At 39.1% G+C, this 24,120-nt stretch overlaps 1 protein-coding gene across 23 annotated transcripts in view; it reads right to left on the reverse strand.

The window, feature by feature from the left end:
• The window catches only part of FGGY (FGGY carbohydrate kinase domain containing), a 492,018-nt gene that overhangs the window by 140,215 nt on the left and 327,683 nt on the right, over positions 1-24,120 (reverse strand). For all 23 annotated transcript variants that reach the window (XR_008514557.2, XR_008514537.2, XR_008514552.2 and 20 more), the window contains 2 exons: positions 17,058-17,119; positions 4,248-4,395 (listed from right to left, as the gene is read on the reverse strand). Coding sequence is in view for 18 of the 23 variants with exons in the window: in XM_024235117.3 (XP_024090885.2) it covers positions 4,248-4,395; positions 17,058-17,119 (210 nt within the window). In the remaining 5 variants the exon portion in view is untranslated. The remainder of the gene's footprint in view (positions 1-4,247; positions 4,396-17,057; positions 17,120-24,120) is intronic.

The raw sequence follows: 24,120 nt of genomic DNA on the forward strand, positions 1-24,120 counted from the left end.
CCAGGCTGGAGTGCAGTGGCACAATCTTGGCTCACTGCAACCTCCGCCTCCCAGGTTCAAGCAATTCTCCTGCCTCAGCCTCCTGAAGTAGCTGGGATTACAGGTACCCGCCACCACGCCCAGCTAATTTTTGTATTTTTAGTAGAGACAGGGTTTCACCATGTTGGTCAGGCTGGTCTCGAACCCCTGACCTCATGATCCAACCGGCTTGGCCTCCCAAAGTGCTGGGATTACAGGCGTGAGCCACCACACATGGCCATGATGTGCTCTTATCCCCACTCACTGTATACTTGAATTTGTCTCTTCAGATCTACAGCTAAATGCCAATTGGCAGAGTACAGCAGTTTTTATTTTCTGTAGCTTTGTTGGACTGAGGTAGATCAGCACTGCTTGGCTTTCCAAGCCTAGAACTAGTAGTGCAAACTACACCCTTCCTCCCAAGTTTACAGAACTACTAAGGCCTTTCCTGCATCTGCCCCATTAACAGATGCTTAGAATGCAAGCCATCACCCTTCCTCCTAATTCACACTTCCTGCTTGGGTGGATTCTTGAGCTGGCAGTTTTCAAATGGAATGAACTGAAAGAGTGGCTGGGAACAGGGTCGTGGGGGGATCTAGGAATTTAAACTCACTGGCTGCTTTCCAAAAACAAAACAAAAAACCCAACCATCAGCAGCAAAGTAGAGGAATAGCTGTGCTGTTTTCAGATTTAAAAGAACTTTGTGCTTTTATGCAAGGGAGCAGAAGGTGGCAAGGTCCAAACTCTTTCCACAGTGGATCACACATGACTTTGTTCTTATGTCATATATGATGTTATCAAACAAGTTGCATTCATCATATAAATTCTAGAAAATCCTCCCAGATTTTCTTTGGGAATACCAATTCTAGTTTTCCTAGTTGAACACCATCCTAATTGCTAAGGCCTGCATGAGTTCATGACTTTTTTGCATTTTTACAAATATTTTCAAGAGAAGCAGAACAAGGCTGCATCAGGGTTTGCTAGCCCAATGCCACCTAAAAACAATTTCAAAGTCAGACACGTATTGAGCATCTCCTTCAGCTTGCACTGATTATTACAGAGATCACACTGTAAAATGATTATACACACACACACACACACGTACAATAATTACCTCCCCTACTTTTATGTGAACTTAGGACAGGTATTTTTCTGTTTTCTTTGTATTACCTGGGCTTAGCACAGGCCTGCACATAGAAGGTATTCAATAAAAACACAGTGAATGGGTAAATGTTTAACAACGCAAGAAAAGAGTCACCTGAGGGGCGAGTAGAGAACTGGGAGAGTGCAACGCTGCCAAAGCAGGAATATACAGATATCCAGTGGTTTTCTGAGAAAACATTTTCTTTTTTTATTATGAAGATAAAATGCTAAAGGCAATCTATCATTGGTTAGACAATGATACAAGGAACCAAAATTGTAGACATTCACATACCATGCTCTCTTCCCTCTAGAATACTGCACATACTATGATTCCCTTGGCCTCAAATTCCCTTCCCAGCTTCACTCAGTGTCAATGTTACTTCCTGTCTGGAGCTTTCCTGACTGCTGGGACCAGGTTGGGCAATTGTCTTCCATGCATCTGGAGAGCTCTGGACAGCGAAGGCCACCTGGAGCTCAATACTACCTTTCCATTCCCTGTTTATATCTGCCTCCCAAAGATGGTGATATTCCTGAGGGCTGGGATTGTGTCTAGCTACTCTTATATCCCCCAACAACTGTAACAGGGCCTGTATTTGTTTGATGAATAAACAGTCTCATAATTATGATACAATGGGAGTTTATCTTCATTTACTTGGAAGTTAATACTGGTATTAAATACTTACGATATGGATAGTCAGTGTCAGTAGCCATTTAATTCATTTGTTATTAGTAAATTCTTCATATGTTTGTTTTATCTAAAGCAACAAATGACCTCTTTATTATCTCCATGTTGCCTATAAATTATAAATAAGTATATACTGAGCACTTACTCTGTGTCCAGGGAAACGTTTTACGGGCCAAAAGAAGAAATTGTACGTGGATCTTGCTTCATTGGAATTATCCTGCGATTCTAGTTCCTATTAACATTTTATCAAGCACTCGTCCACCCCCAACTTTAAACATGCTCCATGAAGGTAGGTATTGTCGCATCTTACTCATATCTACAGCAGTGCCTGGCACACAATAGGGACCCAATTAATATTTGCTGAATGAGTGCTGGAGATAGGCATCATCGTAGTTTCCAGCAAAAGGATATAACATGATAACAGAATAATTTCAGGGTCATTATTTTGATGTTTTCCAAAACTGGATTGAAGGAAGGAGATTTGGGGTGAAGTATTTAGCTCAGAATTGCCTTCCTTCTATCTTATTTAGGTCATCTTCTCCTTCCAGTGTTGTGGTGCAAATTCATGGAGTGATAACTATTCCATTGTAGCCTAACCCAAGGACAGTTATAAAGGGAAATCATTGCCAAGAACTACCAAGTGATATATGAGGTATGTGAACAAACATACAACTTTTTAAGAAAGTAAACATACCCAGGATTTTTAGATACAACTGGGCATATGTCCCCATGTAAGAAATTCCTTTTGGTGCATATACGCTTATTCTCATGATATGAGAATTCTTCAGAACACTCCATTGATTTCTTTGGAATTTCATTCTGCATTTGGGTCACCTTTATTAGAATATCCTTCTGATGATAATTCTTAGGTCTTGAATGTCAGGATTGGTTTTAAAAAATGGATAAAAGCTACTGGGAGACATGAAGCCTGACATGCTGGGTACTGAATTGGGGTATGACAGACATTGGCTAGGGAAGCTCCCCAGGTCAGTTTTATCTAAAGCAACAAATGACCTCCAGAGCAATGACCATTTTACTATGCAACACTGCTTTGTTTTGGGGTCATTTAAAACACTGGTCAAGCTTCTTAACTGCTTCAACATTTTAAGTATCTAGCTCTATTTGGCTTCAGATATTTGTCTCTAATTAAGACACTTATTTCTGTACCCATATGAAATGTGTTCTTCCCCTACCCCCTGTTTACAGACAGAGCTGGTTATCTGAAAGTATGACTTTCTAGTTGCAGCCTGTTGCCACATGGCCCTCTCTGGACATTATTCTTCTGCCTCTATAAAAAAGGACACCAAGCTCATGATTTGTTGTGTACGCATGCTTCATGGACTCCAGATCAACATAACCTTTGTCATGTCTAATTTTCTTTTCTTTTCACCATGACTCCCTTTTAGTAATAGAAGTTGATCATGTCAACTAGGTAATGAAAATAAATTTCAGGTCTTCCTGCTGGCATCATAAAAATATTTAAAATAATCTCAATAAAACTAATCACAAAATTGTAGTAGTTTGAGTCTTGAATTCTTGACTCCATCAGGCCTGCTCCACTGTTACGCAGCTTCCTTTGCATAAGCCTTGCCTTGTTTACAGCCTCCATTCTGAACTCTGCCTTAATGTACCTCACACTCACCTTCTCAGCTTCATGACATTTTCCTGGTTCCTGCATTCATGGCTTATTTTCTTATTTGTGGCCTCACCTGGCCCCTCCTCTACCTTTAACCTGCTTCATCACACCTCAAACATGATTCTCCTGGTGTCTAAGATGGTATTACTTTTATATCTCAACTGGGGTGGTTGAGAGTTCTCCCACCAAGTTCATCTGGCCCCTCTAGGAGAACCTAGAATATCCACAGAGGAAGTGACCCTAAAGGGCACTAAGAGCAGGATTTATTTTCCAACATAAGTTATAAATTACATTTACTTATACCAAAGTTTAATCTGAAATCCTAACTATATTAGTGTAGAGTCTGAACAGCCCTGACTCAGAGCCTAGGCCAATGTGTGGCTGTGGCCAGCAAGACTATAGGTGGTAATATTTACCACTGATTTACTGGGCAACCTAAAGATGCAGCTGGAAAATATGACTTTACAAACTGATATAAATGCCAAAATTACATAGGCATGACTTTTAGCCACTCCACAGGACAAAGAGCCAGCAGTAGCTGAACTAGGAAATGCTGCTTTTAATGCTTTCAAGGTTGGCTCAGAAACAATGAAAACTTTCAGCAGCTCATCCCAGGGAGCAGCAACAGCAATGCATCTGCACAAAGCCAGTGGGCTGTTGGCCTGTTTTATTTTTTTCTTTTCCTTTTTCCTCACTTTGCTTCTTCCAAACTTTGTAGCCCTTTGGCCTGCCTTCACCCATGTGCAAGGACTAGCTGTTACTTACCATGCCCTTTAGTGTCAGATCTGCTAAGGGAGAGCGGTTGCCATGGAAATCTGGCCAAACATGTAAATCAACAGTAAGGAAACCCACAGGCTGAGCCTTCTTAATCAGATCCAGGTGACTGTTCAAATATGCATATATACTCTGGCATCTGGAAGAGAAGTGAATTTTATTTTTAAAAGGGGGATAGGGTCAGGGAGCAAATCATTCTATAGAAAGAAACCATTTGTACTTCCAGATCCAGGAAAGTAAGCAGGCTTCTAAAAGCTTCAGAGAAGCTAGCCCACTGTACTCTCAAATCACACTGTACTATCACCAAGAAAGGTGCCACGTCCCAGTAGAAAGGTTTGGAGTCAGAAGACTGGATCCAGGAATGGCTTTACTCTTAGTAGATGTATGGCCACGAGAAAGTTATTCCAACTTTCTGAACCACCCTCTTCTCATGTGTAAAAACAGATATCAATCCCTGTCCAACTTACCTCATAGGGTTATTGTGAAGATCAAAGAAGGTTATGTATGTGAAGGTGCAGTATTTTGTAAACTGTACAGTACTGTACATATGTCAATAATTTATTAAAATCAGTATTCCTAATTGTAATAATGATGATGAGTTGATAAATGGAGAGAAATATAAGTTCCCAGACTCGGATAGGATTTTGCTAAGTAAAGTGACTGAATGTTATAAATGCAGTTAGGATCAGGAGTTAGAGACCTGATTTTCAACCTAAACCCACCAGATGACATTGTGTAGGTTTTTTCTTTTTCTTTTTTCTTTTTTTTTTTTGAGATGGAGTTTCACTCTTGTTGCCCAGGCGGGAGTGCAATGGCGCGATCTCGGCTCACTACAACCTCCGCCTCCCAGATTCAAGCGATTCTCCTGTCTCAGCCTCCCCGCCCAGCTAATTTTTGTATTTTTAGTAGAGACGGGGTTTCACCATGTTGGCCAGGCTGGTCTCAAACTCCTGACCTCAGGTGATCCACACACCTCGGCCTCCCAAAGTGCTGGGATTACAGGTGTGAGCCACCTCGCCTGGCTTTTTTCTCCTTTTTAAGTCTCAGTTTCTTCATGTGTAGAATGAGGGAGTCAGACCAACTCCTTCATTCTTTACATGTTCAGGTGAAGAGGAGGTGGAGAGAAGATGATGGGTGTGAGAGCACCACTCAGTTCAGATCTTGGTACTACCTCTCCTAGCTTGGTAAAATGGGCCAGTGACTTAACCTCTCTGACCTCCAATTTTCCCACTCATAAAATAGGTTTAATAACACCTACCTCGCTGGGTTAAATCACACCACATGACACAAAGATGAAAGCTGGTCAGCCTTCCCCTCTTAAAAGATGCTGCTTTCTAAAAGTTCTGAACCAATGATTTCAAAAGAAAGTAGATATTGCAGCAGTTGGCATCTGTGCTACTTCCCACTAGGGTCCTTGGAAGTCTCTTTAAAGGTTAAAAACATGGCTTGTATAATGGCAGAAAAAAAAAGTATAGGAAATCAATATCCAAAGGAGGTTAATATCTAAGATACCTAAGGCATTATTTATGTTTTGCATTTTAAAAGTGTTTTAGAAGGAAGGCTCAGTGATTTCTAGTTCTAGTTTGTGATTGGGAGAGTGTCCCCATGGATCCCATGAAGTTGCCAAAAGTTTCCTGTACTTGGTGTAGGGAAACAAACCAATGAGTAGAGCATTGATTTTTAAATTATCTTTTTTCCCCCATTTACCAGTAGAACTCCTTTATTTATTTATTTTTATTTTATTTTTTTCTTTGAGACGGAATCTCGCTCTGTCACCAGGCTGGAGTGCAGTGGTGCAATCTTGGCTCACTGCAACCTCCGCCTCCCGGGTTCATGCCATTCTCCTGCCTCAGCCTCCCAAGTAGCTGGAACTACAGGCGCCCGCCACCACGCCCAGCTAATTTTTTTTGTATTTTTAGTAGAGACGGGGTTTCACCGTGTTAGCCAGGATGGTCTCCGTCTCCTGACCTCGTGATCCGCCCGCCTCGGCCTCCCAAAGTGCTGGGATTACAGGCTTGAGCCACCGCGCCCGGCCAGTAGAACTCCTTTATTAAACAAAAATTGTATGTAAATATTCAATGTAAAAATATAGAAAAGCAAAGCTGCTCTGTGTGAGCATGAGTGAGTGTGTAAATGTGAATGCATGTATGTGTGTGTGTGTGAGTGCGTGTGATGTGTACTAGGGCGGAGGTGAGGGCAGTCCTACTGCCCTACCTACCAGCAGTTTATTTGCTTCTTGCTGTAATAGCTCATTCTCATCTGCAAAAATCTTCTTCCTTCGATCATATTAGGAGGAAAGATATTACTGGGAAAAGGCTTAACAACTACAGTTAACACCAGTTGCCATTCCCTAAGTGTATACCAGACCTTCCAGCACTGCCCAGTTGGGGAGGTACCACTAACATACAGAGGAGATGCTTCAAGAGGTGAAGAGACAGGTCTGAGTCCAGCTTTAAACCCTTCTCCTTGTGATTCTGAAGCCACGGACTCTCTGTATCTTAGGTCAGAAATTATTTATCAAAGCCCCAAAAACTCAAACCCTGTTTTAGAATGATTCTATTATGGCTTCAGGAAAGGATCCTCTGAAGCCTCCATACAAGGTAGAGCCAGAACAACGTATCAGGGAACACGAATATGATAACCTTCTGGTTTTCCATCTCTTTGCTCTCTCAGATCCTGGTCCAACAGGAATCACATTCACAAGAAAAGCCTTGAGAACATCTTTTCTAGCCAGAAGTCAAGAGTCTGCACTAATTCTTGCGACTTTCCACTTCAGAATAGCCACTGCTCTTAAAGTAAAGGAATTTTTTTTTTTTTGGAAACACATGTCTATAAATCTTTTCATTCGTCTCTCAAGGAATCTCAGAGCAGGGCATTTGGTTTCAGACATCTGGGTCAATAAGAACGTATAGGCCTAATTATTATTGATTCGTCATTGTCTCATTTACTGCAGGTCTTTGCAAACAGTGAGATTCATTTAGCCTCTACATATATGGCCACTCATGCACTAATGAGATCCCTGGGGGACGGGGCATATGCTTACCCCTTTGACTCCTAACCTCCTTGCAGCTGTATGTTTATTCTTTGAATGCAGCCATTTCCCTACATGTTTTTTCAATTATATCTTACCATGTGTGCTATCTGAGTATATCATTCAAAATGAAATGCACTTGGAAGACATTAAACTAACTAATACAGATCATTATTCACATAATTTTAACCTTGCATGATGCCTTTTTTGGTTCTGACTTTGTGTCATTTTGTATGTTTTATCAGTTCCTTCTCAAATGGCAGCCTGCCTTCTTCTAGCTAGGGAATCACATATTAACTGTGATCCCAAGTGGATCGCTCTTCCTCTCTCTCACGAACCCCAGGCTGATATATCCTGTCTCAGAAGGAGAAACTTTTGCTGTCCACATCCCATTGGGTATCATGAAGAAAATATAGTTTTAATAATCATAAAGTGACTTACCACGTACCAGCTGGATGATCAGGTAGGCAAACCCTCTCTGAGCCTATTTGCTTTTTTTGCTATTGGGGCTAATACTGTCTACTTAAAGGCTGCTATGAAGATTAAACATAGAGCCCTGAGCACTATAAAATGACAGGTTTATCAATAAATAGTTTCCTCTTCTTTGCCATAATAAGAAATTCATTTCTAGTTTTTTAAAAATCCAAGAATCAAAGATTTTTTTTTTCGGACCTATTGCTTGTAATCTTTTTTTTTTAAATTATTATTATTATACTTTGGGTTTTAGGGTACATGTGTACAATGTGCAGGTTAGTTACATATGTATACATGTGCCATGCTGGTGTGCTGCACCCATTAACTCACCATTTAGCATTAGGTATATCTCCTAATGCTATCCCTCCCCCCTCCCCCCACCCCACAACAGTCCCCAGAGTGTGATGTTCCCCTTCCTGTGTCCATGTGTTCTCATTGTTCAATTCCCATCTATGAGTGAGAACATGCGGTGTTTGGAAAGGCAGACAGCATCCCTGAAATCTCTCATGTCCTCTCCCTCTCCATAAATCACCTAATTCTTTGGGTTCACAGGCTGCCCAGAGAGTATGGTGGTCATACTCTTAAACCAAAAAATCAGAATACATGGTATAACAACATATACTTGTGCCCTTTCTAGCAGTAAGAGAAAGTCTTAGAAAAGAAGCTTCCATATTGTCTGTCTCTAGTTCCTTACTTCTTTTTTTTTAGACAGTCTCGCTCTGGTCGCTAGGCTGGAGTGCAGTGGCGTGATCTCAGCTCACTGCAACCTCTGCCTCCTGGGTTCAAGTGATTCTCCTGCCTCAGCCTCCCGAGTAGCTGGACTACAGGTGCACGCCACCACGCCCAGCTAATGTTTTTGTATTTTTAGTAGAGATGGGGTTTCACCATGTTGGCCAGGATGGTCTTGATCTCCTGACCTTGTGATCCGCCCGTCTCGGCCTCTCAAAGTGCTGGGATTTCAGGCGTGAGCTACCACGACCGGCCTAGTTCCTTACTTCTTAACCCAATACACTATGCATTCCGCCTGCTCCATTCTACTGAAACTGGTACCACCATGAGGAACAATACCCTCTTTGTTGTTAATGCCAATGAACCATTTTGGGCATTTTACACCATTTGACCACTCCTTCCTCATCTGTTCTCTTGTTTCTGAAACACTATTCTCTCTTGATTTTCCTCCCTCCTCTTTGGCTGGTTCTCCTTCTTCACTTGTTCATTAAACATATGACATCTTCCAGAGATCTACTGTCTTTCACCATTTTCGTACTCTTTATCTCCTCTTGGATGATCCTAACCTCTTCTCATGGCTCCAGTTACCATCTAGTGCTGAGGACTTCCAAATCTATGACCTTAACTCCTGTCCATTTCTTTCTTATGAGTTCCAGGTCAAGTATCCAACCACTCTTCAAGTGCCTCCTGTTAGATGTTCAAAGACAACTCAACTAAGAATGTCCAATCAGGCTTTCTGCACTCTTTCCTGATTGATTCTTCTACAATGCAACCTTGATTATCACTCCCACACCTATCTAAAACCCTTCAGATGGACACAGCCTTCCAGACATGCTGGAATATACAGAAGATGGGGACAGGGCAAAGGAAAAGGCATCTTATGACTTCCCTACACATGCCCCTATGCCACCAGGCACTGTGCTGAGCTACTGGTAACCAGTTGGGAGGTAGAAAATAAGAGGATTTATGTCCTAAATCAGCACAGACCCTTGGTCTTCTAGAGAAGACACCAATGCCCTGAGCACTTTCTTTTATTTGCATGCAAAACAGAAACCAAAGAAATGTATAATAGGCCAGGCGCGGTGGCTCACGCCTGTAATCCCAGCACTTTGGGAGGCCGAGGCGGGAGGACCACGAGGTCAGGAGATCGAGACCATCCTGGCTAACACGGTGAAACCCCGTCTCTACTAAAAATACAAAAAATTAGCCGGGCGTGGTGGCGGGCACCTGTAGTCCCAGCTACTTGGGAGGCTGAGGCAGGAGAATGGTGTAAACCCAGGAGGCGGAGCTTGCAGTGAGCTGAGATAGCGCCACTGCACTCTGGCCTGGGTGAAAGTGCGAGACTCCGTTTCAAAAAAAAAAAAAAAAAAAGAAAGAAAGAAATGTATAATAATATCCAGCTAATTTCTATAAGAAATCTTTCTGAACTCAGAGCCATCAAGAATTTACTGATTATCTTTGCATACCATGGGGGAATGAAAGGTGTTAATATTATCACACTGACTGTCCTAGCTCAGGGAAGGCTAAGTAAATATTCAGTGATAGACTCAATGCCCCAGTTGTGAGAATGAGGGTCCAAGGTTTAAAAAGTCATAAAGGCAAAAAGGGGACTCTCAATACAAAAGAGCAGAACGGAAAGAGAGAAAAATTTTTAGAAGTGAAGTCTGAGAGCTCCCAATAATCCTCATTTCCTCATCTAGAATTAAATGAGATAATATATGTGAAACTATTATCACTAAGCACAGTGCCAAACATACTGCAGATTCTTAATAATTGTTATTGTCCTTTTTTTCCCTTTCTTTGCTTGAGGGGGATTTGTACAGCCTTTAATGGGAAGCTTTAAATATATCTGCGATTCACGATATAAAGGACTAGTGAATTTTAAGAAATTGATATTTAGTGGGATTATGGGAATTACAAAAGCAAAAGAAGTTTGAGGAATATATCAGATCAAGAAAAATTAGCTGTCCTCAGAGGAATAACAGAAAAATTCAGGGAAAGTAGGAAAAAAGAAAGATTAAGGAAAAAAATGTGCACTAGCACAACAAAGACAATATTAAGGGCTTTGAAACCAATGTTCTATATCTCCTTATTTATCTACAATTTTTCTTAGAGCATTTATCAATGGCTGGCTATATATGTATATATGCATATGTGTATATGTATATAGTATGCATATTTGCATGTATGTACTACATATATATGTGTATGTGTGTGTATATTTTTATGAAAGCAAAGACTTTGTTTGCTTGGTTCATTCACGTATCATAAATGCTCAAAAGATACTCATCAGACAGATGAGCCACAGACCCTGGATTTTAACTTTTGCTTTGCTGCCAACCTTGAATCTAGCACTTGTGGATTATGTCAAAATGTTCTCACTAAACCCTGTTGTCACCAGAACCTAATTCAGAGACACTGTTAGTTAAGAACCTCTAAGAGAATCAAGTTTAGAGGAAAAGAGTCAAAATTTATGATCGACATAAGGTGATCTCTGCTAAAGAGTGAAATATCTGCAAATTTGGCCCCACATGAAGAGAAACTTTGGTTACCAGTTACATGTACGGGCACATCTAGTTCTTGTTTACTTAATTTATAAGCTTGCAAAACACTTCTCTTCAGAGATGGGGCCTAAGAGGATTATTGTAAATCAAGAGTATAAAATACTCAATCTGTTTATCAACACTTGTTTCCACAGTTTCAAACAGGATTTGCTGACCCTAAGCTCTGAGATAGGGGTGACCTGCATTGCTGTTTTCAGAAAGCCCCAAGTCATAGCAAAAGAGACACATGGTTCTTGATTCAGAAGGAGTTGTCTGCCCTTCCAAACAGCTAACTTCATTTCAAAAACAGTTATGCCTGTTTCTTTCTAAGACCTGAAGCATAAAGGGTCCCATAGTTTTAGAATATTGTACTCATAGACCTAATAAGATACAGATGGACTTTCCTTTGTAAGACAATAAAAGAAAAGCGGAAGGAAACCGAACTAACATTTACTGAATACCTACTAAGTATCTGGGCTGGACATAAAACAGTCATTAAAATATACACAGAAATGAAGTCAAGAGCATAGCTGACATAGATCATCTTGGAAGAGATGCCAGAGAAGAGGGCCAGGAAGCTAGCTGTGACAAACGTTAACGTTAATGGTCAAGAAAAGAACTATAAACTCAAGAAAAGCAGGTTAGGAAGGAGGAATCAGAGATACAGGAAGAAAACAGACAGGGTGACATTCCAGAAAGTCAAGGAAAGAGAATGTTAAAAGGAGGAAAAAGTGATCACTGATGCCCCATGCTGCTGAGAACTAAAGAAAGGGGAATAAAAAACATCCTATGGACTTAGCAAAATAGAGGTCACTGATAACCTTAATATGAAATGTTTCAGGGGGCTGATGGTGACAGAATTCAAACTGGAGTGGGCAAGGAAGGAGTAGGAAGTGGGGAAGTAGAGACCAAGAGTACAGGCGATGCTTTGGAGAAACTCCACTCTAAACAGAAGGAGAAATACAGGGAAGCAGCTGAAAATGGGTTTGAAGTTATGTGAAAAGACGTGGGATTTAAATCCAGTTCTGACTCCATCACTGAATTCTGTAAGTTGCTGCTTCTGAACCACCCTATCCTGTTGTTTCTCTGAGTTTGCATGGTAATCCACAAATTCTTGCTTCTTTTTATTATGATTTGCAACAGAAGCTACTCAAATGAAGTTTATCTATAGAAGAAAGTTCTGGAAATTTTGAGTATGTCATTGCAAAACTAAATATTCAGTAAGTTTGTGTTACACACTAAAATGTTCATATACAGACATTCCTGTGACCTGCTTTCATCCTATTAATGCCTGTAAAATGAATTAAGTAGGGTGGCATTATTGTAATTTATGGATGAAGAATCTAGTAGTCATTGAGACATTCAGGGCAGAACAGGTACAAGAACCCAAGGACTCTAATTCACAGTCCCTGTCCTTGCTATTCCTCCATGCTTTCCATAAGAAGGCAGGCAAGGTATGAATGACTGACGTCTGCTGCTTGCACCCAGAGCAACCACCACCAAACTTCCTCCCCTTACAATCATTAGTAGTAATAATAGTAGTTGATATGGTTTGGCTGTGTCCCCACCAAATCTCATCTTGAATTTTAGTTCCCATAATCCCCATGTGTTGTGGGAGGGACCTGGTGGGAGGTAATTGAATTATGGGCGTGGTTACCCTCATGCTGTTCTTGTGATAGTGACTTCTCACAAGATCTGATGGTTTTATAAGGGGCTTTTCCTCTTTTTGCTCAGCAGTTCTCTCTCTTGCCACCATGTGAAGAAGGATGTGTTTGTTTCCCCTTCCACCATGATTGTAAGTTTCCTAATACCTGGCCAGCCCACAGAACTGTAAGTCAATTAAACCTCTTTCCTTTATAAATTACCTAGTCTCAGGTATTTCTTCACAGCAGTGCAAGAATGGACTAACAGAGTAGTAGTGGTGATCATCATTGTCACAATTCAGTTTACAAAGCCCCGTCAAATATATTACCTCTTCTAAACTCAAAATAAATCCTTAGAGGTGTCTCGGGTTGATTCTCCATTACTATCCTATGTTATAATGAGGAAAATGGGTTTCACACAATGATACATGTTGGAGCTGAGATTTGGATCCAGGTCTCCAAACTATAAATCTAGTGCTCTTTTCTTTGGCTTAGTGGTTTATAAATGCTTAATCCCTTTAAGAAAATAATGACCATTATGGCCCCTTCACAGAAATACATGCAGAATTACGTAATCAGCAGAACAGTACACAATTTAAAGAGGTTCATTGATGATCTGAAATTAGGAATCCCTTTTCTAGGTTATATGGTCTCTATGCCAACTAATATGCTAGTTGGTAAGGTTATGTGACATAATCCCTCTCAATGGTAATTGTAATTAATGACTAATTGCAATGGCATTATAACTAAAGACTCCTAGAAGGGAATGCCTATGAAGCTTTTCTCAAATTCCTTGTCAAGATCAGTCCTCCTTTTCTACACAGCCTGATAACACACTATGTATATTTTAGTACAGTATGCATTTATTCTGCTCTGTGTAGGTGTGCTGATCCTATTAGAATGTAAGTCACTTAGTAGAATGGAAATGTCTAATATACTAACTACAACAATCATTTATTTATTTATTCATTTTTTATTTAAGTTCCAGGGTACATGTACACAATGTACAGGTTTGTTACATATGTATACATGTGCCATGTTGTTTTGCTGCACCCGTTAACTCATCATTTACATTAGGTATTTCTCCTAATGCTATCCCTCCCCCATCCCCCCACCCCACGACAGGCCCCGGTGTGTGATGGTCCCCAACAGTCACTTTTATCATTACCATTTTTTTAGTTGAACACCTATTACAGCTTGACTCTTAATCATCACTCTGTATCACCCACTGTTCTAATTCATTTAATTTTCTCAATAACCTTATGAAATGTTTACTATTTTTCCCTTTACAGTGAGGTACTAAGGCACAGAGGTTAAGTAAATAGCCCAGAAACAGAAAGCGAATAAGCGACAAAGCTGAGGCAAGGGCAATTTGGCTTCAGAGTCTATTAGCGGCCACCTTAGACTATCTCTCTTTTGTCCTGTGCTAGCTAGCTACATGGGTTTCTCTGATAATTCTATAAAAATATCTTACTTTACTTAAACAGCCTGACAACTAAGCATTATTAGCATGAAAATCCATTCATTTATTATTTTTTAAACTTTTTATTTCAAAATAATTTTAGATTTACGCTAAAGTTACAAAAATAGTAGACAGAGTTCCCTTTTACTCATCACCTAAGAAATTGCCACAAATAACAATACTATTAATCTCTATTTGAATTTCAACAGTTTTCCTCCACCAATGTCCTTTTTCTGGTCCAGAGTTGAATCCATGATTATATACTGCTTATAGTTGTAGTATCTCCCTAAGTCTCCTCCAATCTAGGACAGTTCTTCAGTATTTAAGTTTCTTAATTTTCCTTTGGAGCAAACTAGCTAATAGCTTTGTGGAATGTCAATCTAGGTTTGTCTGATGCTTCCCATATTTACATTGAGTTTAATCATTTTGGGCAAGAACATGGCAGAAATGATGTTGTATCCTTATCGGTGCATCATAAAAGGAGATACATGATATCACTACATGTTATTGCTGGTGTTGTTAACTTTCATCACTTGGGTAAGGTGGTGTCTACCATACTTATACACTACTGGAAAGTTATTATTTTCCTCTTCATATTAATCAGTGTCTTGTGCTGAAATCCTCTGGGTTTATGAAAATATCCTGCTTCCCACTTTTACTCACTAATTTTAGCATCCATTAATGATTCTTGCCTACAACATTTATCTCTATAGTGTTTACCTAATGTTGATTTTCTATTTCCATTATTTCTTCTACATTTATTAATTGTAAGGCTACTGTCCTGACAGTGAAGAGGAAGATCTGTCATTTCTTCCTCGTTTACTGCCTTCTTCAGTAGTTTACTTATGGAGTTATTTACTTACGGACTTACTTTATGCTATTACTGTTTATTTTATCCTGAGTAGGCCACTGAGAGATTCTTTCTTTTTTTTTTTTTTTTTTTTTTGAAAATTTACACATATGGTTTTATTTCTTGTCAGTGGCATAACACTTCTCGTTTCTCCAACCATCAGACAGCACAGTTTCTCTTATTAGAATCTGTGTCTTACTGCATACAGTGGCTTTGTTTATTATTCTTTTGTTTTGCTTTGCCTTTTAGCAGGGCTATCACTCTAAGTTGGAAAGACTGAATTCTAAGGATGGAATTATAGAAAACAGCTAGCAGAGAACATACTTCCCTGTAAAATCAGAGCTTCCAAGGCTGCTAGCCACCTGCCTGTGTGTAAGGTGGGCATGATTTGTAACCATCATCAGCAACCCTGGTTCTGAGTCTTCAAGCAACATGCTTGACCTTAATTCTTAAAGCTGGTTCCAATGTACGCTGACAATTCCTTGTTGAGTAACTTCTTTCTTTCTGGCACCATAATTTTACTGCCGCAGCACAGACTCAGTCATCTTTCTAAGAAGTCCTGATTACTTTTATTAGAGAAATGGGAGAATGGTACTTAGAATCCAGTACCTGTGAGCTAGGTACACACATTGCTACTATGGTGTCATTGCTTCCAGGCCATCTCAGCACAGAGACCTAGAGAGTATATGCATGTATATTCACGCATGAATATACATATCTATATTTACTTATATTTATATCCAGCTGTGTGTATATATATGTATATATATATAAAAAATCATAAGTTGATATTGACACCATAAGGTTCATTCTAACCTTCTCCTTTTCCCATTTGTGAGGAACCTGGCTCTTATTATCCACAATATATTGATTTCTTCGCTCACCTGTAGCATACACATAAAGAGTTGTCACTATAGCTAACATATACACCTATGAAAAACAAATTTACCAATTAGAGTATAATATTTATGGAGGGTTATTTTTCTCTTTAGCCATATGGCATACAGTCAAAATATTCTTTCCCAAATTTACTTAGGTTGTTTTCTTTTTTCTTTTCCTTTCTTTTCTCTTCCCAACCCCCTTTGTAATACAGTAGGTTCAGTTTTTACTGTGTGCATTTCATTTTGCCCATACCAACATACACATATATCCTGGCTATCTATCTATCATCTATTTATCGGGGTATCAGGGACATGAGGCATCACAATAATTCTAAGAGTTACAGTTATATAAAAAGGTATACTCAGAGAAGTATCATTTCTTCCTACTACCACGGTCCCATTCCCACATTCTTTCCACCCCATTCCTACCCACCCCCTGTAGGTAACTAATCTTATTATTTTCTGGTTTAAACTTCTTGTATTTTTTTTTTTTTTTTTTTTTTGAGACGGAGTCTCACTTTATTGCCCAGGCTGGAGTGCAGTGGCACGATCTCTGCAGATGGGGTTTCACCATGTTGGCCAGGCTGGTCTCGATCTCTGACCTCGTGATCTGCCTGCCTCGGCCTCCCAAGGTGCTGGGGTTACAGGAGTGAGCCACTGCGCCTGGCCACCTTCCTGTATTTCTTTTGCAAAAATGAACAGATACACATGTATTTTCCTAAGTCTTTCTTTTTACACGAAAGGGATTATATCGTAAATATTTTTTTGCACTCAGCTTGCTTCAAAATATTCTAGAAATCACTCCATATCGTTCTTATCTTCAGTTTTACAGATGAAGAGACAGGCATAAAGAGGTTAAGTAACTAGCTCAAGGTCCTGTATCTATTAAGGAGTATGGCTAGCACGTGAAACTATGACTTCAGAATCCATGGTCCTTCTTCCACATCAGAGTTTCTTATCCATAGTCCCTGGGTATATTCTTGGGGTATCTCTAGGTTCTCTAAGTTCTCTTACATCATTTAAAGAATTAATACATGTATCTTCTGGATCATCCAGATGACTATCTTTCAAGCACTAACAGGCATTTTCATTGTCCGTAGGATCTGAAAATCACCCAACTGCCCAACGTGAATTCTCTCAATACAGTCACACAAGGAAAATTTTAGAGGGAACAGAGACAGCAGTTACCTGGCTGTGGCCTTTACTTGTAGTTCTGGAAAAGCAGCATGGCCTTGTACCATGTGGTCTATCTGAAAAATAAGAGACATGGGTCAATTTTATAGCTTAATTTATATATAAGATAGAAAAATTTATATTAAAATGAGTATATGTTTCTTTCAACTCTTTGTCCATACGAGTTCCAAGAACATTAAAATGCCAATGTAGCAAGAGTGCCTCAGCTAAAAGAAATTTAGCTTTGATTTAACCTACGGCTAGCCTCTTAAATATATAAAACAAAGAAGTTTAGAGAGAAGAGTAAAAAGAAATGAAATTTCCAAGGCTAAACTGGTAGAAGCAGGTTAGCATCAGGCCCAAGAATGAGAAGAAAGGGTAACTTATGTCAAATGCTGGGGGGTCTGAGTGTTAAAAGCACCAACCTTTTCTGGATCACATCATTTCCCCTTCTTGATCCAGGCTGTCATCCCTGGGCAATGTCAAACCTTGAATTACTCACTGTGTCTTACTAATGGAGAAGCTGAATGAAAGAGACTATGATGAGGGTTTTTGAAAAAACCCTCGTTAAAAAAAATTTTTGAAACCCTCAGTTAAAAAAAAAAATGAGATGCCCCAGAGCTATCAGGAGAAACTCTCCTGACTGAACAATCATCACATGGGAAACACAGCTCTCCAAGGACAGAAACGTCTGAGCTCTGCAGACAATCACCTCTCATTTGAAATCCCAGGTCTAGGATCTTATTCCTTAATCCACTTGGTGGCTCTAAACAAAATAGTATGAAATATGTATCAGGGACAGAAATGTTTCTCCACGCAGTTACTCTGCTTGCCATAACACACCCAGGCAACCACTGTGCTTGAGTTCCTGAAGCTCATCTGTGTATTTTCTGAATGTTTACTTGAGTTTCTAGGACACTAAAACAACCATTCTGATAGACTTATTTTCATTTCAACAATGAAGAGATTTGCTCTTTTGGCTGCACAGGGATAGGCTCTCTGAGCATGTTTCCTGAGAGCCAGGGCTGTGTAAAGAAGATAATTTGTTCAGGAGCCACAGAGGCCAGGGTTGGGTTCTGGCTCTGAATCTCACTAGCTGAGTGACTTTCTGCAAGTCACTGAACTATTTTGAACTTCCATGGCCTCCTTTTAAACAGGATTTCTAGGAAGTTAAGTGTGTCTGCTTGATATGGTTTGTCTGTGTCCCCACCAAAATCTCATCTTGAATTGTAGCTCCCGTAAATCTCACATGTTGTGGGAGGGACCCAGTGGGAAACAACTGAATCATAGGGGCAGTTTCCCCCATACTGTTTTCGTAGTAGTGAATAAGTCTCATGAGATTTGATGGTTTCATAAGGGGTTTCCTGTTTTACTTGGCTCTCATTCCCTCTTGCCTGCCGCCATGTAAGACATGCCTTTCGCCTTCTGCTATGATTGTGACGCCTCCCCAGTCACGTGGAACTATGGGTCCATTACACCTCTTTTTCTGTATAAATTACTCAGTCTCAGGTATGTCTGTATCAGCAGTATGAAAACGGACTAATACACTACTATAGTGCCAACAGTAGTACAAATGATATCACGTGAAATATACTGACTCATTTCCCATACATCAGTACTAACTTAAGCATTGTACACACATTACTCTATTTCATTTATTCCTTATAGCACTCCTATGAAGAAGATACTGTTCTTCATTATGGAGATGAGGAAACTGAGCTCAAAGAGACTGAATATCTTGCCCAAGGTCACAGTAAAGTAATGACAAATCTAGGTCTCAAACTGAGGTCTCTATATTTTAAGACTTTGTTCTTAACCACCATGTCATATTGTCTACTGAACTTCCAGGTATAAGTTGTTGAATACCATTGGTGCAGTTTTTGTGGAAATGTTTCAAAATGATATCAAAGACATTGGTCATTTCAATGAAAAAGAAAAAAAACTCAGGCAGTTATTGAATATTTATCTCCTTCAGGTTCAACTTCGCATTACTGTGATGAAGCATATCCTCATCACACTCTGGATCCCCTGAGTTTGCAATCCACTGCGAGCATCAAGATAAACTCACTGGCAACAGTAATGGATAATTAAAGGCATTACTTGATTTGATGCTAATTTTTATGGGAAGTGCTTTAGGAGTTCAGAGAAGAGAGATTTAAATGAGCTTCTAGGAGTGAGCTAGAACCTAGCATGTGTGGTGTAAGCATGAATGCAGTTATTCAGTATTTACTAGGTGCCTAATGTGCCTCCAGGAACTGTGCATCTAGGTTCTGGAGATACACTGAAAAATAAGAAACAGTTACGATGCATGGCAGCACAAAGTAAGAGATCAATCATTTGGCAATCATTATACAGTTGGAGTAGGTGAAGCTTCAACTGAGAGGCCATAAATAGGTAGAGTTTGGAGGAGTAAAGGGCTAGAGGCAAGGCATGACAGAAAGGAGGCTGGTTAGTAGAGACATGAAAATGGAAAGACATATATGATTTGAATGGTAAGGGACTGGTTTAGCCTCATGCCTGGCATATCATGGGTGGTTAATAAAGGTTTGTGGAATAAATGTGGGATGAGTAAACCACAGGAAAAACACAGATAGCACCATGTACTTCTTCTTGGTGGCACTTACCACACTTTGCATTTGTATCTATTTGTGCTGTGCATACATTGGTCATAGGATTACTGTAGGTTAAATTACAGAATTAGTAAACTGGTGAAAGTATGGATGAATAAAGAGGGTGAAGGCAGACAGTGTGTCTTGAATGTCATAAGAGTTTATACTTTTATTAGATTAAAGGCCATAAAAATTATTTTGATTTGGAGAGAAAAATGATGAAAAGTTAAGAAAAATTTGGTAATGTATGAAGGACAGGGAGATGACCAGGCATGGAGAATAGGAAATGCAGCAAAGATCACAGGCTGGCAATGGGAATATAAGGCAAAGATATTTTCTATCCTTACTCTACTGTAGCATCTATCAAGTTCTTTTACAATCCTTAGTTATATGTCTGTCTCTTACCCTACACTCTGAGCTCTTTCAAAGCAAGAGCATCATTATTTTCCACTCCTCAGTGCCTAGAGCAATGCTGACATCTCTAATGAATGAATGATGAGACATATTTTGATAACAATTAAAAATGCTGATCAAAATACAGCAAATAGTTCTCTGAAGACTCTGGAAAGTAGCCAAAACCAGGTAGAAACTGGAGAGGAGTAGACACAAGGAAGGAAAAAGCAGTACTCTGTGTGTTTCCTGATTTTATACATTTTTGCCCATGGGTGGACCCCAGTCAGTGCCATGCAAGATAACTAATACTCAGACAGAAATACACAGTCTTTCTGATTAAGAAATGAGAGATTAGATTTCAAGGCAACCATAGTAGCTAGGAAGTAAGTTGTGGAGGGGATGTCAGAAAGAGAGAGCCATAGAAAGGGAATGCAACACTGTGCCTATAAATGCTACCCTAATTTCTGGATAATCTCTCAATTACATGTGCATGGGAACACCATAAGTAGTCCAGCTAAGGCTAAAATAATGCAACAGAGATTTTAGGACATGTTCATCACAGGGGAGTAACAAAACTTGAAGTTTGAGTTCAGCCAAATAAACTGCCTGCTAAACCAAAAAATCAATACTCAAAAGAGAAGCAGAAATAATACAATGTCTCTAGAATATATCAATCACAATGTCCAAAATATATGACCCCAAATCATTATACATATTGAGGAACAGGAAAATGTAATCCATACTTAAGAGAAAAGCCACTTAGTGAACACCAAATCTGAGGTGACACAGGTGTTAGAAGATAAGAATTTTAAAGTAGGTATTTCAACAATGCTTAAGGATGTAAAAGGAAAATATTCTCATAGTTATTAAACAGAGAGGAAACAGCAAAGAAACAAACTATTAAAATGCAAATGTAATAGTATTGATTAAATACAATATCTGAAATAAATATATAGTAGATGGGCCTAAGAGCTGATTGGAGATGACAAACAAAAGTGTCCTCGTGAGAATGAGACTTAGACTGGGAGACTTAGAGAGAGAGAAAGAGAGAGAGAGAATATAAATGAGAATATACATTGAAAAAATTAACACCCTGAGTCTCTCAGGGGCATGAGAGACAACAGCCAAAGGTACCATATATGTGGAATTGGAGTCACAATAAGAGGGAAGAGAGCAAGGAGAAGAAGCAAACAAAAAAAAATTAAATGCTGAAAATTTCCCAAACTTGGTGAAAGGAATCAACTTACAAATTCAAGAAAGATGAATCCAAAGAAGACCACGCCATACCATAATAAAAGCCAAAGATTAAGAGAAAATTTGAAAGCAGCCAAAGGAAAAAAAATGACATATTATATAAAGGGAAAGAATGACAAAAATAATGGTTGACTTCTTATAAGAAATAATAATGTCAGAATAGAAAATACTGACATTTTAAGGTGCTGATGGGAAAAAACAAAAAACCTGTAAACCAAGAATTCTATAGTGAGCAAAAATATCTTTCAAGGCAGCATATAAAATAAATGCATTGAAAAAAAATAAAAAGAATGTCTTTTGTCAGTTGACCTGCACTGTAAGACATACTAAGACAAGTTCTTTAGGCTTGGGAAAAGATATCACATGGAAACTCAAATTTTCAGAAAGAAAGGAAAAGCAATAAAAATAGTAATTATGTAGGTAAATACAAAAGACTACAGTTTATTTCTCAGAATTTCTTTAAAACATTTATGTATCTTTGACATGGACTAAACTGTGTTCACCTCAAATTCATATATTGAAGCCTCAATCCCAAATGTGACTGTATTTAGAGATATGGCTCTTACGGGGGTAATTAAGGTTAAAGAGGTCATAACAGTGGAGCCTTAATCTGATATAACTGGTGTTCTTATAAGAAAAGGAAGGAATACAACCGTTTTCTCTCCATATACACATACTGAGAAAAGGCCATGTGAGGTCACAGAAGGTAGCCATCTACAAGTTAGGAAGAGAGCCCTCACCAGAAACTGCACTTGCCAGCACCTTGATCACAGACTTTTAGCCTTCAAAATTGTAAGGAAATAAATGTCTGTTGTTTAAGCCACCCAACCTGTGGTATTTTGTTATGGTAGTCAAGAGTAGACTAACACATTGTTTAAAGCAAACAATATGACAACTATTTCATTGTTGGGTTTATAGCATATGTAGATATCACACACAAACTACAGCGTAAAGAGCTGGGATAGGAGTGGTAAGTAGAACTACACAGTTGAAGGGTATTTATACCTTTCATGAAGTATCATAATATGCATTCAAAGAAGGCTGAAGAGTTTAGGATATTTATTATAATTACCTGAGCAACCATTAAAAAATAATGAAAAAAGATGTGTAGAAAGCCAAGACGCCAATAGATAACTTAAAATTGAATTCTTAAAATTGAAAAATAGTCATTTAATCCAAAAGAAGTCAGGAAGGAAAGACAGAAGTGATCACAGAAAACAAATAACAAAATGAAAGATGTAAATCAAATCATATTTATCTTTATATAAAGTATCTAAACAACACAAGTAAAATTCAGAGATCATAAAACTGAAAAGCAAGACCCAACTATATGCTGTGTACAAAAAATATACTTTACATAGACCAGGATAGGAAAAGTGCCACAGGTGGTTTGCCCAACAGTGCTAGGAGTGGAAGAAAGAAAAGAAAAGAAAAAAGAAAAGAAAAGAGAAAGATGGATTCGCAACATATTTTGGAGGTGGAACCCTTAGGACTTACTGATGGATTAGATGTGAGGAGATAGGGGAAAGGAAGAGTCAAGAATTAATCCTAATTTTTTATTTTATTTTTTGGCTTTAAAAAAAATATAAATGATGGTATTCTTTACTAAGATGAAGGAAGATAATGGAGGATCAACTTTGGGGATCAGTTACTACCATCAGAAAACGTAGTAATTCTTGACTCCTTCCTCCCTCTGACTCTGTAACATTGAATCCACCTTCACCCATTGATAGCAATGCTACATTCCTCAAGCCTTGGCCTCTCTCTTTTCTGCACACTTCACACTTAATCCATCAGGGTGTGAAGGTCAAGGTCAAGGTTTGAAGGTGGCTCTACCTTCAAAATATATCCAAAATCTAAGCATTCTTTACCAGCTCCATGCCATCATCCTCCTCACTCAGCTGGCTTACTACAATAGCCTCTTTCTGACTTCTATGCTTCCCTCCCCCTACTTCCACTCCCCAGTTAACAATCAGCAACACAGTAGGCAGCAGTAAGAATGATTCTTTGAAAACCTGTCATATCACATCACTCCTCTGCTCATTATTCTCCAATGGTTTCCATTTCACTGAGAGTAAAAACGATTACTGTGGCCAATAATGTAGACCCTATCACCTCTCTGAACTTGTTCCCTGCAACTCTCATTTTGGTTCGCTCTGCCGCATCCATTGTGACCTTGTTGCTATTCCCATAATACCCCAGGCAAGCAACCCTCAGAATCTTTACACTGGTTGTTCCCTTGACCTGGTATATTCTTCCCCCAGGTTTCAAAATAGCTAAATTCCTTCCTTTCCTCATTCTTTGTTCAACTGTCACATCAGTGAGGTCTACCCTGACCACCCTATTTAAAACTACAACCTTCCCATCTGAACTCACAAGCTACCTCTTCTATTTGTCTTAATAACTTATACCATAAAGTAGAATTCATTGATTTTTTGTGTATTATCTGTCTCCTCCTGTTAGAATGTAAGCTTGAGAAGGGTACACGAGTCTTGTTGGAGTGCAGGAGAGTGTAGAAGAGGCTGTTTTACTCACTGCTACTTTCTCACTCAGAACAATACCTCAAATATAGTAAGCACTCCGTAAATACTGGCTGTATAAATAAATATCACTCTAAAGAATTCAGACTTTATTCTAATGACAACTGAAGAGCTATCACAAGTGACAGACTCATAACTGTTTCAGAAAGACTTCTATACCTACAATGCAACAAAGGGATTAGAGGGGGAAAGATTAGAGGCAAGAAGCCAATTAGGAAGTTGTGTAGCAATCCAGGTGGGTACACAAAAAATAAGCAAAAGCCAGGGCAGGAGAAGGGAACA

Source organism: Pongo abelii, chromosome 1, assembly GCF_028885655.2.
Source record: "Pongo abelii isolate AG06213 chromosome 1, NHGRI_mPonAbe1-v2.0_pri, whole genome shotgun sequence".
NCBI lineage: Eukaryota > Metazoa > Chordata > Mammalia > Primates > Hominidae > Pongo > Pongo abelii.